Source organism: Conger conger, chromosome 1 (assembly GCF_963514075.1).
Source record: "Conger conger chromosome 1, fConCon1.1, whole genome shotgun sequence".
Taxonomy (NCBI): domain Eukaryota; kingdom Metazoa; phylum Chordata; class Actinopteri; order Anguilliformes; family Congridae; genus Conger; species Conger conger.
This window is the reverse complement of record NC_083760.1, coordinates 85,108,534-85,123,124: the sequence shown is the minus strand read 5'-3', so window position 1 is coordinate 85,123,124 and position 14,591 is coordinate 85,108,534. Positions and strand designations below refer to the sequence as shown.

Here is a 14,591-nt window from a genome sequence, read left to right as displayed (position 1 = left end):
AGCCTCGGCGCAGAAGGCCCTGGAGAGGAGGAAGGAGAGCCAGCCCAAAGCGGAGAGCAGGCCCAGGCCCGGCGCGTCGGAGCCAGTCCCCCTGAACCGCATCCTGGAGGGGGTGGTGGTGGTCCTCAGCGGCTTCCAGAACCCCTTCCGGGGGGAGCTGCGGGACAAGGCTCTGGCCCTGGGGGCCCGGTACCGGCCCGACTGGACCCCTGACGCCACACACCTCATGTGAGGGAGGGGGGGGGGGCGGGGGCGGGCGTGTCTGTAACCCTCTCCCTGCAGGTTTCAGCTGCAGAAGAGATTTTCTTCATTAGCTTAGTTTTATTATGCATAGTGAACTAGAGTCAGTAGATTTCAAGTTTTGGGAGACGTGTTCTTTTTTTCCGTACTTACTAATATTCAATGTGTTTATTTGCACCAAAGAAAATGAGAATGCTGTGCTCTGTATGAGGGCCATTCCATGCCAGCTCTGGGACATTGCTCCACAGGACCTCTTGGACTTGTTCTTTTTCTGTGTGCTGGTGGATAATGATGAGATGTGGAACTCCTGATACCTTGAGCCTATTTACAAAGATTTAGGGCTTTTTTTTTTTTTTAACAAAGATATGGACCTCTAAAAATCACATTTTGTACCGTTGTGCGTTTTTCATTGCGACACCCGGCCAAATTAAATTGTTCTCTTGGCAAAACTAAATGGAGTACGAAGCTCAAATTCTCAGTTATTTTATTCCTCATCCTTATCTAACAACACATAGAAAAATAGCAAAATCCAAGAGGTGCTGTGGTGCAACCTCCTAGAGTTGGCTTGGAATGGCCCATAAGCAATCCAGGTAATTACCTCTGGGAAACACTAAAAACAGCCTTTTACCGATTGATCGTTCAGGTGAGTGAACACCTGGTCGGTTGGTTGGTTAATCGATTGTTTGGTCGGTCAATTGGTTATTCAATTAAAAAAAATTAATAAATATAGATATATTATTTTTATTTTTTTTCGCCTCCTCCAGCTGTGCGTTTGCCAACACGCCCAAGTACAGCCAGGTGAAGGCGGCCGGGGGCACCATCGTGAGGAAGGAGTGGGTGATGGACTGCCACAAGAGGAGGCAGAAGATCTCCCACAAGCGGTGAGGCCCGGCTTCAGCTACAAGCCCGGTTCCCAGCCACCGTCTGGGACTCTGGGTCTTCTTCTGTGGTTAGACGAAAGGCTCACCGTTAGCCTGTTAGCCGCTGTTAGACGGCGATCGGTGTCTACCAGACCTGGGTCAAATACGTAATTGTTTTAGATTAAAATAACTTTCTGTGCTCTATTGATCTTGCGTGCCACAGCTGAGCCAAACAAGAGCGTTAGAAAGCAAAAGCTCAGTAACGTGTAAAAACAGTGTTTGAAACCGGAACAATACCGTATCTGACCCAGGTGTGGTGTCCACCCTGGCAGCTATGGTAAGATCTGACTCCAGACCCTGGGGCTGGTCTGACCCCATAAGATCTGAATCCAGACCCTGGAGCTGGTCTGACCCCATAAGATCTGACTCCAGACCCTGGGGCTGGTCGGACCCCATAAGATCTGAATCCAGACCCTGGGGCTGGTCTGACCCCATAAGATCTGAATCCAGACCCTGGAGCTGGTCTGACCCCATAAGATCTGACTCCAGACCCTGGGGCTGGTCTGACCCCATAAGATCTGACTCCAGACCCTGGGGCTGGTCGGACCCCATAAGATCTGACTCCAGACCCTGGGGCTGGTCTGACCCCACGGGCTCCCACACCACCCCATCGAGGCTCCATCTCCCTGGTGCTCTGCCTCCACTGTTAAAATGCACATCATGAAATTAGGAAATGGGCTGTCCCAGCACAATGGCTCATGGTCCCTCGGGTGCGTTTTCTCATAGAGAACACAGGCCACAGGTGGAAACCCTGATGGATAGGTTCCAACCATCTCTCCCCATCTCCCTCTCTCTCTGCCTCTCTCTCTCCCTCCTCTTATTTGTCTCCCCCCCTATGTTTCTCCTGTTATGTGTCCGTTTGAAGTGTTTGCTCGGTGATGTATTCCTTATTTAAAAGCTGCATCTGCTATGAGTAATTATAGCAGAGGGTTCCTTTGATGAGGACAAGAGCGCAATCACTTCTGAACACACGTACGCACACAGGCTGGCCACACTGTTGTATTCTGAAATTTGTGCGCACGCACATGCACACACACACACACACACACACACACACACACACACGCACGCCACACTGATGTATTCTGAAGCTTGTGCACACACACACACACACACACACACACACGCACACGCACGCCACACTGATGTATTCTGAAGCTTGTGCACACACACACACACACACACACACACACACACACACACACAAACATAGACACGCCACACTGATGTATTCTGAATCTTGTGCACACACACACACACGTGCACGCCACACCGATGTATTCTGAAGCTTGTGCACACACACACACACACGCACGCCACACTGATGTATTCTGAAGCTTGTGCACACACACACACACACACACGCACGCCACACTGATGTATTCTGAAGCTTGTACACACACTAAATTTAGAAGACACAGACACCACACTGACGTATTCTGAAACTTATACCCACTGTATTCAGAATCTTATGCGTGCACACACACACACACACACACACACATTACCTGCAGTCACATGCAGGTAGGCGCACACACACACACACACACACACACACACACAGACAGGCTCTTGTGGTGCTGCAGATTACCTGCAGTCACACGCAGGTAGGAAGTGCCCAAGTATCTGCAGCTCGGTTTGCATAGCCGTGAACAGAAATGAAGCTGTCAAAAGTCTCAAAAGAAAAATTCAAATGTGTCTGTCTGCCACCTGTCTTTAAAAAAGGCACAATCACTCACCTTCCGTTTCTAATGAGTCTGTGTGAATGCCCCAGACGGTGTCTGTGGCTAAAGCTTATGAATTACTCGAGCGTTTCTTCTCTCGCTTGAACTCCTGGGTTGTGTTTGGAAAAGAGTGCCGTAGGATCATTGCTGTTCGCTGTGCTTCGAGGCTTGTCTGAAGGCCGGAACCTTCCACAGCGCTGCGGCCCCGTCGCAGTGTCGTGACGACGGGCTTAATTAAAGCTCGCCAATTACCGTGAAAAAGCACACTGAGGCGCTGGCCAATAAAAAGTAGAACACAAGAAAACAAGGAATGTCCACAAACTGCTGAATAGCTTTCAGCCTTGATCACAGCATGAAAATAAATTGTCTTTCTGGTTCACTCGGTTTTCCTGACTCCTGACTCCCCCCCCCCCCCCCCCCCCCCAGGTACCTGATGGACGGGGCGGAGTCCAGCTCAGAGGACAGTGAGCCAGAGGAAGAGGAGAGTGCAGAAGAACGAGGGAAAGGGGTAAATGATTGGCACTTTGGGTAACACTGATCAGCGGTGGTGTTGGGGGTAATTCGGTGTCATATTGAGCTCAAAATCTCATGGCAACATACTGTAGCAATATTAGAAAAGAAGGTGTCAGTTAAGATATCTTCAGCTTCGGGGGTCTTAGACGGCCGCTCCCGGGAGCAGAACATGCCCTGCACTGCTTGGAGAAGGGCAAAGAGGATGGGATGCTGGGGCAATAACAATCACAGATAATATCAATGCATGCATCTCAGCCATTTCAGTGAAATCCAGTGCATACCAGAAGCAGTGTGCTCTGTAGGGCAAGAGGGTTTTATTGTTATTTTGTTTTGTTTTTACTGTAAGATCTTTGACTTTGATTTGCTTCTGTTAGTTGTGCATCGTGAGGTTTGGTTGGCTGAAAAATACTGTCTTCCTTTAGGAAGAATAGTGAGCGCAGTGAGAGATTGAGAGTGGTTTTTGTCCTCGATTTACAGTTTACCTTGACGGGTCAGGCTATGATACTTCAGCGTGTGCATACAGTCCCGTTCTGTTCCTCTGTCCCACGTCTCCCTTCCTCCCTCCCTCTCTCTCTACCCCGCCCAGAAAGGGAAGGCTCAAAAGGAGAAGCAGGCCACGCCAAAAAAAGCCCCGCCGGTGAAGAAAGAAGTGAAGGTTGAGGAGGACGAGTACGGGGGCTCCACGGACGTAGACGAAGCAGGTCGCTCGCTCGCTGTCCGCCTCCCTCTGTCTGGAGTCTCTTTTTGCGTTACGTTACGTTACATTAGTGGCATTCGGCAGACGCTCTTATCCAGAGCGACGTACAGTTGATGAGACTAAGCAGGAGACGATCCTCCCCTGGAGCAACGCAGGGTTAAGGGCCTTGCTCAAGGGTCCAACGGCTGTGCGGATCTTATTGTGGCTACGCCGGGGATCAAACAACCGACCTTGCGGGTCCCAGTCATGTACCTTAACCGCTACGCTACAGGCCGCGCTGCTCTGTCTCTCGTGTGTAGGCCTCGTTTCTGCAACGGCGGCCATCTTTCTTTGGGTCGTCTACTGCACCGCATTTGGGCATTGTAAACATTGTTCAAAGTAAAACCACTTTTTGAGTAAGTGTGCAAAGGCACAATGAGGAAGACCCTGAGCATCCATTTTAGGATTCCTGAGCAGCCATTTTAGGATTCCTGAGCAGCCATTTTAGTTGAGTACATTTAACTACACTTTCTAAACGGCACGGGACAGAGGTCTGAGAGAGAGACAGAGAGAGAGAAGGAAGGGAGGGGGAAGCAATATATCTGAAGTGCAGTTCAAGAGCGAGAGATTGAGAGGTGGAGGAGGGTGCAGGTCTAAATGCCCGTATAGCACCTGAGCCTTGGATTGAGGGATGAGAAAGAGGGGATCGGGTTAGAGAGATGGAGGATGAAAGGACCGAGTGTGGAGAGGGGTACGATGGATGAAGTGGACATCTGCGTGCTTCAACAGAGAAAGAAGACTTGGAGTGGGGAGGGGAGAGCGTTTGTATTCATATTACCACATCGGGGGGGGTGGGGGGTCCTTTAATGAGGGAATTTATGCACCCCCCCAGGGTGTTCCAGCACAAAGGTCTTTAGAAAACATAATTAAGTGAAATGAAGTGAGGACGACAAATGAAGGGGTCTTCAGAGTAAGTCGATACTGAGCGGTACAGAAATGAAAAGAAGCGTGAAATTCGCTACACAAACAGGAAGGCAGCCGAAAGGTAAGGTTGAGTCAGTTCTGATTCAACCTTTGAAGTTTTTATGCTTTCTTTAAGAGTGCATACCAGTGGTGCACTACATGGGCCAATCCGTTTCAGGATTTTGTGCCAACTTCTGGTCTTAATTATTTAATTGACTCGTATCTTATCCGACTTGTGAATGAGTACCGGCTACAGCTGCAGACTGCAAGCGTCTCCTAATGATGAAAAAACAAGGCAATTGGTTGGAACCAATACCAGTACGCAGACCGGCCCTTGAGGACCGGAGTCGTGCACCCCTATTGTATAAACTTCAGTGCTCCCTCTTTGTGGCCATTTGTAATGGCTGCATGGAATAAAGGCCATTTCAGAATTTCAGAAAATACAACTGAATGCATGTAGTATGTGGGAGGAGCCACATGAGTCAGATCCACCACCCTCCCTCCTGATAGGCCACGGGAACTGGCCAGTGGCGGAAGCGCTGTGCCAGTTGGGGAAATGAGTCATGCTGGGAAAGGTTGGCGTATGCTGAGTCGGAGAACTTGGGCCGGATCAAAGGCCGCAATGCCTCAACCTCTCCAATAGGTTGGCATTGAATGTTGGATGTGTGGTATGTTGTTTAATGTTGTTGAATGGATGTGTGGTGTATTGTTTAATGTTGTTGAATGGATGTGTGGTATATTGTTTAATGTTGTTGAATGAATGGGCGGTCTGTAGCGTAGTGGTTAAGGTAAATGACTGGGAAACACAAGGTCGGTGGTTCGAATCCCAGTGTAGCCACAATAAGATCCACACAGCCGTTGGGCCCTTGAGCAAGGCCCTTAACCCTGCATTGCTCCAGGGGAGGATTGTCTCCTGCTTAGTCTAATCAACTGTATGTCGCTCTGGATAAGAGCGTCTGCCAAATGCCAATAACGTAAATGTAATGTGAATCTGTGCTATATGGTATATTGCGTTATATTACTTTCTCCTGACCTGCGCACAACACGTTGACGTGCCCCATATTTCTACATTCATTCAAAGTAGCCAGGTGGAGTTAGCCTAGCCAGGACTGAACACAGGAACAATCATGGCTGTAAGGAGTGAGCGTGGAGAGGAAGAGAGGAGGGAGGGATAGAGGGGGAGAGGGGGAGGCTGATGTCGGAGCGGTTAAAGCACGGGAAGAAAGGGATGAAGTGGAGAGGGTGAAAAAGACGGGCGGAAATGTGCGCGGCGGGACTTGGGCATGTTTCTCATTTCTATGCTAATGCGAGGGCCTAGCGTGAGCGGTCACCCTGGCCCGTGTGCCCCGGCGTGTTGTGTGTGTGTGTGTGTGTGTGTGTGTGGCCGTCTCCCGGCGAGTTGTGTGTGTGTGTGTGTGTGTGTGTGCGCGCGCGCGCGCGCGCGTGTGTGTGTGCGCGCGCGCGCGTGTGTGTGTGTGTGGCCGTCTCCGGGCTTGTTGTGTGTGTGTGTGTGTGTGTGTGTGTGTGTGTGTGTGTGGTCGTCTCCGGGCGCGTTGTGTGTGTGTGTCCGTGTGCGGCCGTCTCCTGGCGCTAATCCCGGCCATGCGACAGCGGCTAACTCCACGCACCTCCTCCTCCGTGACGGCCGCATAAGCAGCAGCCTCGCGTTACAGAGGGCTAGCGGCGAGAGGAAGCCCAAACTGGCCGCAGGTCGCCGTTTGTGTGCATGTTTAATTGTTGGATGGAATTTTACTCATTACATTACATTACATTACATTACATTACATTAATGGCATTTGGCAGACGCTCTTATCCAGAGCGACGTACAGTTGATTAGACTAAGCAGGAGACAATCCTCCCCTGGACCAATGCAGGGTTAAAGGCCTTGCTCAAGGGCCCAACAGCTGTGCGGATCTTATTGTGGCTACACCGGGATTAGAACCACCGACCTTGTGTGTCCCAGTCATTTACCGTAACCACTACACTACAGGCCGCCCCCAAATCTACCTTCTAATTATCAAAATAACAGTATTTAGCCTGTTTTTATTTTTGTTAAAACTATTTAAACGATTGTAAGAAGAAAAAACACACACACACTACACTAGGGCACTGAAAGTAGGGACTTTTTTTAATGTTTTATGTGTTACAATAAACTGCACAATAAGGACAGTGCAGACAAGTTTGTGTTATTAAAACTATCCCTCTGTCTCTGAACAGAGAAGGATGACTCGGGGATGGACACAGAGGACGAGCTGAAGAGGTGAGAGAGGGTTTGTGGGGCATCCATCATTTTTACTGCGCTTTTAAGCACCGCCGCGCGCCCCTGTCCCCCCTTCCACAGGGACCCTCAAAAGGAACGTGACGCGCTCCGTTCACACGGAGAGAAACTTGAGTGCAGGAGAACGATGTGAAGTCAAGATCAGGCGGTTTTAAGTCCCCGAACACTGACCGTTACAAACCCTCTAAATGCAGTATGTCTGATTCATAGTGATTCAGGCAGTTTTAACTACCCCACCACTGACTGTTATAAACCCTCTAAGTACAGCATGACTGATTTAATTCAGGCAGTTTCAACTCCCTAACCAATGACCGTTCTGAACCTCCTGGATGCAGTATGACTGTGGTGATTCTGGCAGTGTTCATAACCAAACCTGCTAACCAAGCTATTACTGACGGTCACCACTTCAGGCCGGGTTAGCTGACCGCCCACTGGCCGTTAAGATCCTGCTAACCGTGGTATTACGGGCCCCGGTCCGGTGGACAGCCTGGCCCACACCATTGACCTTCAGTCGGTAGACCCACAGGGTCTGTTCATAGAGGCCCGGGGAAAGCCGTCTCGTGGCACACCAGCGCCCCCTCTGGCCAGTCGTGTGGAGTGGCAGGGTCGGGCCCGGGCTGTGAAAGGGGGTTTGGGTAGGGAGGGAGAGGGGACGGTGCTGCCCCGGGCCCAGCGTCTGCGCGTCTGCGCCCCCAGGGTGGAGAGCGAGAGCCGGAGGAGGAAAGGGGCCACGGCGGGGCCCAGCGAGGACCCCTACGGCGGCTCGACGGACGAGAACACCGACGCCGAGGCAGAGGAGGACAAACCCATCCCCCAGCTCCCAGGCAAGCCCGTCAGCCCATTACACTACATTACACTACCTTACACTACATTACACTACATTACATTACATTATTGGCATTTGGCAGACACTCTTATCCAGAGCGACGTATTGTTGATTAGACTAAGCAGGAGACAATTCTCCCCTGGAGCAATGCAGGGTGTTAAGGGCCTTGCTCAAGGGCCCAACGGCTGTGTGGATCTTATTGTGGCTACACCTTGCGTGTCCCAGTCACTTACTTGTCATTCTCTCTCTCCCTCCCTCTCTCTGTCATTCTCTCTCTCCCTCCCTCTCTCTGTCATTCTCTCTCTCTCCCCCTCCCTCTCTCTGTCATTCTCTCTCTCTGTCATTCTCTCCCTCTCTCATTCTCTCTCCCTCCCTCTGTCATTCTCTCTCCTTCCCTCTCTCCCTCCCTCTCTCATTCTCTCATCCTCCCTCTATCTCATTCTCTCTCTGCTCTCGCTCCCGCTCTGTCATTCTCTCTGCTCTCTCCCTCTCTCTCTGTCATTCTCTCTCCTTCCCTCTCTCTCATTCTCTCTCTGTCATTCTCTCCCTCTCTGTCATTCTCCCTCCCACTCCCTCTGTCGTTCTCTCACTCATTCACCATCTCTGTTCTCTTTCTCTCACTTTTTCACTCTGCTCTTTCTCTCTCTCTCTCTCACTCATTCACTCTCTGTGCTGTCTGCTCTCTCTCTACTATGTTTCACACACACAAAGACACTCAAATTCATTCACAGTCTTGTCTCTTTTCAGTTTGGTTTTTCTTTGGTTTAGAAAAGTCTCTCTCTCACTCCCAGACTTCCTGACTGGGAAACGTTTCTTCCTGTACGGCAAGTTCCCGGCAAATGAGCGGAGACTGTTGGTGAGGTACATCATCGCGTTCAACGGGTGAGTGAGCGAGCGCAAGGCTAACGGGGCGGGGCGTAGGCTAGCGGGACGGAGCGTAGGCTAACGGGACGGAGAGCGAGGTTAACGGGACGGAGAGCGAGGTTAACGGGACAGAGAGTGAGGTTAACGGGACGGAGAGTGAGGTTAACGGGACGGAGAGCGAGGTTAACGGGACGGAGAGCGAGGTTAACGGGACGGAGAGCGAGGTTAACGGGACGGAGAGCGAGGTTAACGGGACGGAGAGCGAGGTTAACAGGGCGGAACGTTGGCTAACGGGAAGGAGCGTAGGCTAACGGGACGGAGAGCGAGGTTAACGGGACGGAGAGCGAGGTTAACGGGACGGAGAGCGAGGTTAACGGGACGGAGAGCGAGGTTAACGGGGCGGAGCGTAGGCTAACGGGGCGTGCCGTAGGCTAACGGGGCGTGCCGTAGGCTAACGGGGCGTGCCGTAGGCTAACGGGGCGTGCCGTAGGCTAACCGGGCGGAGCGTGGCGCAGGCTAACCGGGACAGAGCGTAGGCTAACGGGGCGTGGCGTAGGCTTACGGGGCGTGGCGTAGGCTTACGGGGCGTGGCGTAGGCTAACCGGGCGGAGCGTAGAGTAACGGGGTGTGGCGCAGGCTAACGGGGCGGAGCGTAGGCTAACGGGGCGGGGCGTAGGCTAACGGGGCGGGGCGTAGGCTAAGGGGGCGGGGCGTAGGCTAACGGGGCGTGGCGTAGGCTAACGGGGCAGAGCCTAGGCTAACGGGGCAGAGCGTAGGCTAACGGCATGGAGCGTAGGCTAGCGGGGCGTAGGCTAACGGGACGGAGCGCGAGGCTGCATCTGCTGTTTCCATAAGCAGCAGTCTCTCACAGTGTCGGGCCATCAACTGTATGTTTTGAAACCCGAATTTAGGGACTATAAACACAGGCAGAGGGTGAGTCAACATGTCAGTCAGCCTTTTTCAATGATAGGAAGGGATTTACAATGGTCTTGTAACAATGTTTTAACACATAATCTTACCCTATTGTACCTTTAAAGACAACTGGAAAGATTAGTGTGCTCCTAATTTAGGAGAACATGTGGGAAAAATGTTGGTGTAGAGATCATCTGTACGCCACTACATCTGTGCTACAGAAATTTGAATTAACATTTCAAACATTTGAATTAAAAAATGTAACCGAATGAATGTTCACTTGTGTTTTTCAGCGCTGTGGAGGACTATATGAGTGAGAAGGTCCAGTTCGTCGTCACCAGCGAAGGCTGGCACGACTCGTTTGAGGACGTGAGTGGGTCCCTCTTCGTTCCTCTCTTCTGCCTCTCCTTCTCTCTCTTCGTGAATCTCACCCCTTCTCTCCCCCCGCGTGTTTATGCTAACTGGAGACACGCTCCGAAAATTGTTTTGTGAGAGTCCGAGCGCTATGAAAAGGATGTTGCGATTGCAGGGGCCATCTTTGTGTCCATTGTGTGAGCACAGATTTAATTTCCATTCTCATTAGCTCACGGTCATGGGCCCAGCGAGTGAGCGCCTATATATACGTATTTATATTAAGAAGCAGAATGGAATCACCCACACACTGCTCTCTGGGGCCAGAGGGAGCTGTCTGAATTAAAAGACCACACACACACACACACACACACACACACACACACACACACACACACACAGATGTTAGAACATGGCGTCGCTGCTAGCTGGTCAGCAGGAAGGCAGTGTTTGTGACCTCACTTCCTGTTCCCATGCCATGGTTACTGTACAGAATCCCCTTCTCAGTGCAACATTGAGGATTGGGTTCCAGTTGTACAGCTCTACTTCTGTTTTCACGGCCTCTTAACATCCCAAGCATTTAACGCTTTGACATTTCTTCTAGAATTAAAAACTAAATAAAAATGATGTCTCACCCATTTGCTGTCGTTTTAATGACCCAAGACTGGAGAACAGACTCACTCTCCAAATTCCTTGATTTTATGTTTTTTTCTTTCCCATAACTTGCACCCCCCTCTCTCTCTCCCTCTCTCTCCTCTCTCTCCTCTCCCTCTCTCTCTTCTCTCCCCCTCTCCTCTCTCTCCTTCACCCTCTCTCTCTCCCTCTCTCTCCTCTCTCTCCTCTCCCTCTCTCTCTTCTCTCCCCCTCTCCTCTCTCTCCTTCACCCTCCCTCCCTCCCTCCTCTCCCTCTCTCTTTTCTCCCCCCTCTCTCCCTCCCTCTCTCACACTCTCTCCTTTCTCTCCCTCGCCCTCACTCCCTCCTTTCTCTCTCACTCCTTCTCTCTCTCCCTCACCCTCTCTCTCCCTCACCCTCTCTCTCCCTCTCCCTCGCCCTCTCTCTCCTCCCTCGCCCTCTCTCTCCTCTCTCTCCCTTGTCCTCTCTCTCCTCTCTCTCCCTCGCCCTCCCTCCCTCTCCTCTCTTCTCTCTCAGGCCCTGATGGAGAACGGCAATCTGAGCTTTGTGAAACCCAGCTGGATATTCTCCATTAACGACCGGCAGAAGATGTTGCCGCACCAGCCTTACACTGTGGTCCCCTGAGTGTCGTCTCCCCCCGCCCCCCACCCCACACCCCCACCTCCCCCCAGTCATCCAGGGGGGTGGTCCAGCAACTCCACTTCAGTGGCTTTCTGGGCTTCCAAGTTCCCAGCTAGGCCACACGCAACAGAGGGACATGGCATTACCCAGAACGCACCAGTAACCCCCAGCCCAGCATATGACTGGTGACTGCTGCTTAATGCTGTATGACCAATTGGCAATAATTTGACGCACGCAAAGACGTCTCGCTACACGGCCTCCGGCATCCTGCCCTTCTCATTGGCTGGATTCTGCTGTTGCCGTGGAACCACGGGTAGATGGGCAGAGGCTGTTCAGCGGTAACGGCTGGCGGGTTTTAAACGGAGGCAGACGCGTAACCTATTAAAGCATCCACCTGTTTTAATGCGTTTCGGCTTAATTAAAGCTCGTCTTCAGTTCTCCACTTCGCAAAGTTTAGTCTTAAGTGTGCCTGTTTTTGTGCATCTTTGTTCAGCTGAATTGAAAGCTATAAGCATTCTCTTTTCTTACAGAATGTAAATGATAGGATGGTCTTTAGTGAAAATAATGTAGAGTCTGGCTTCACACCAGAAAACTATGTTTCAGGTAACTGCTGCATTTTCATATCCGTTCAAATCACATTCATGGATCTTTTATTGGCAGTTTTGACAGGGGACAGACGTCTCCACCCAAATATTCTGAGTAAGTGTAAAATTGTGTGACGCAAATATAGAGGCATCAGAAAATAGAAGTAATAATTTGCTTTTAAAATCAATTATCCGGTTAATTAAGAGCTTGGCAGTACATTGAGGATCTATATCAGGGTTGCAGTCGGTTTAATTCCCGTTCTGAGAAAGAATATGAATGAAATCCACAAATCCATAAATTGATAAATGGCCTTACTGTTATATGAGGATTTTTCGATTAACGGTCTGAACTGAGCTGGCTGAGTTAACCTCCTAAGACCTGGCGTACACATGCGTGGACTCCACATTTTGGGCTGTACAACCATAATACTTAATTCTTAAGACCGAGAGTCCACATATGTGGAAATCATTTTTCTCAAAAACTACATCATGTCAAAAGATAATGCTTAGCTTTTATACTTATCAGGTCCCAATAAGCCCAAATCGCAAAGAGAAATTAAAAATGCATACCAAAAAAGAGTGCGGGTCTTAGGAGGTTAAGATGGGACGGATGTAAAAGAGCCATGCCCCGCTACATTTACATTACATTTTAGTCATTTGGCAGACGCTTTTAATCCAAAGCGACCGCTGTCATAAGGGGGGTTTTGGAGGGGGTGAAGGAGGTGCTACCCCCCCCCCCCCCACACACACACCTGTCCAAAATGTTGATATGAGATCCATGTCCTTGCAACACTGCCCCCGGCAAAGGTTCACCAGCCACCGAAATGGGCAGAGCTATCACTTGCTGTCGCTAGCCTTCCGGGTGAACCAGCCGTGGCGCTTCGCTTGGGAGAACAAAGTCTTGATTGGTCCGCGCGGCGATTCACGGCTGAACGGAGGCCTCGTTCTATCACCATCTTCACTGTTGCCAGCGTGCCCGTGACAACCGGCTTTTGTCATTTGCCATAAAGAGCGCAGGGAGTCCTCACCGGTAGTAAAGGTTGAGTAATGTCGCAGTTACGGTGTAAACACGGAGCGGCTGACGTGTATGGAACCGTTTCTGCCGTCAACGTGATATTTTTTTATTATTATTATTACCAGGTTTTTATAATATTTCAAGGTTTTTTTTCTGGGAAAACTGATGTACTTTATCAAACTTCTAGATCGGTATAGTGTCTTGTTTTGTTCTCCTAATTTTATTAATGCTTTTCACTGTTTGAATACGAGAGAAAATGTTAAAAGGATGAGGGATGAAAGGGGCTTCTATTGTATGGCCTTTTTTCGTGTCACTATGAAAAATTTTTCATTTCTGGTCGCCTCTGCGAATACGACTATGGTTTGTTCTTTTTTATCTCTGGTTTGTGTTTGTCTTTATATTCTTATTTGTGTTTAAAGGAAAGAATTTAGGAATAAAGTTTAAAATCATTTTTATTATTGAATCCGTCTGAAGTCTTTTTCCCTCTACAGTCTGCCCTTCCCTGTTTCTTTTTGTCCTTCACCTGGTTAGTCATCTGGCAGTTGGAGGGGTTGCCGGGTCGATCCCGCCCTGGGTGTGTCGAAGTGTCCCTGAGCAAGACACCAAACTCCAAAATGCTCCTGAGGAGCTGGTTGGTGCCTTGCATGGCAGCCAATCGCCATTGGTGTGTGAGTCTGTGTGTATGAGAAGCATCAATTGTACAGCACTTTGGATGAAGGCACTATATAAATGCCAGCCATTGACCAATTGCTCAATGGGGTCTATGCTCCTGGGTAGTACATTCTGCTTTATTAATACAGATTAGATCTGTACTACTATACATCTCAGGGAGTTAGTGTTTGCTTTGTCGGTTGATAATCACCCTTCGATCGCATTGAAAGGTAATCAAATTGTGAAAAACATGTAATGGCTAGATAAAAGCGGAGTTGCATTTTTGTGGCACTTTGTGACACTTCTATATCAGATTTCGCTCTCCGTCTCCTCTTTAATTCACCGCCATTTCCTCACGGTCCAGGGCAGCGGCAGCAGGGTGGTCCTGCCCTTGAGAGAGGAGAGGTGGGGCAGGGGTGAGATGGAGAAACCGCCCTGACAGGCAGAGGAGCGGGACTAATCTGCGCTCTGGGAGGAGTGAGCTCTGGCTCATATCCCGCTCCTCTCTTCCTCCTGGGTCACCTTGTTCTGTCAGCGTCTGTGTAACCGCGCTTCTGTGGCAAGCCTGTGATAATAATGCGATTCTGATGTGAAAAGGCGATTGCTTTTAGGGCCCTTCCCTGACCTGCACCCTCACCTCACCCATTGTCAGTTAACTGCTGGACACGATCACTTTTGTAAAAAAACAAATAAATAAATAAAACGGGGGTGGGGGGGGGATGACCTGGCTCGGTTTTGATTCATCGCTTCGCCTGGAAAGAATGACAGGAAAATAAAATGGACGCCGACCCCCTTCGTGGAGGTTGGGAGCTCACGAAG

General features: G+C 50.1%; 1 protein-coding gene across 2 annotated transcripts in view; it reads left to right on the top strand.

The window, feature by feature from the left end:
* xrcc1 (X-ray repair complementing defective repair in Chinese hamster cells 1) overlaps nt 1-13,576 on the top strand; it is a 20,679-nt gene extending 7,103 nt beyond the window's left edge. For both annotated transcript variants that reach the window (XM_061241898.1, XM_061241890.1), the window contains exons 9-17: nt 3-228; nt 1,005-1,121; nt 3,311-3,392; nt 3,984-4,098; nt 7,254-7,296; nt 8,011-8,138; nt 8,932-9,022; nt 10,210-10,285; nt 11,418-13,576. In XM_061241898.1, coding sequence (XP_061097882.1) covers nt 3-228; nt 1,005-1,121; nt 3,311-3,392; nt 3,984-4,098; nt 7,254-7,296; nt 8,011-8,138; nt 8,932-9,022; nt 10,210-10,285; nt 11,418-11,525 — 986 coding nt within the window. In that variant the 3' untranslated portion in view covers nt 11,526-13,576. The remainder of the gene's footprint in view (nt 1-2; nt 229-1,004; nt 1,122-3,310; nt 3,393-3,983; nt 4,099-7,253; nt 7,297-8,010; nt 8,139-8,931; nt 9,023-10,209; nt 10,286-11,417) is intronic.
* Nucleotides 13,577-14,591: the final 1,015 nt, after the last annotated feature.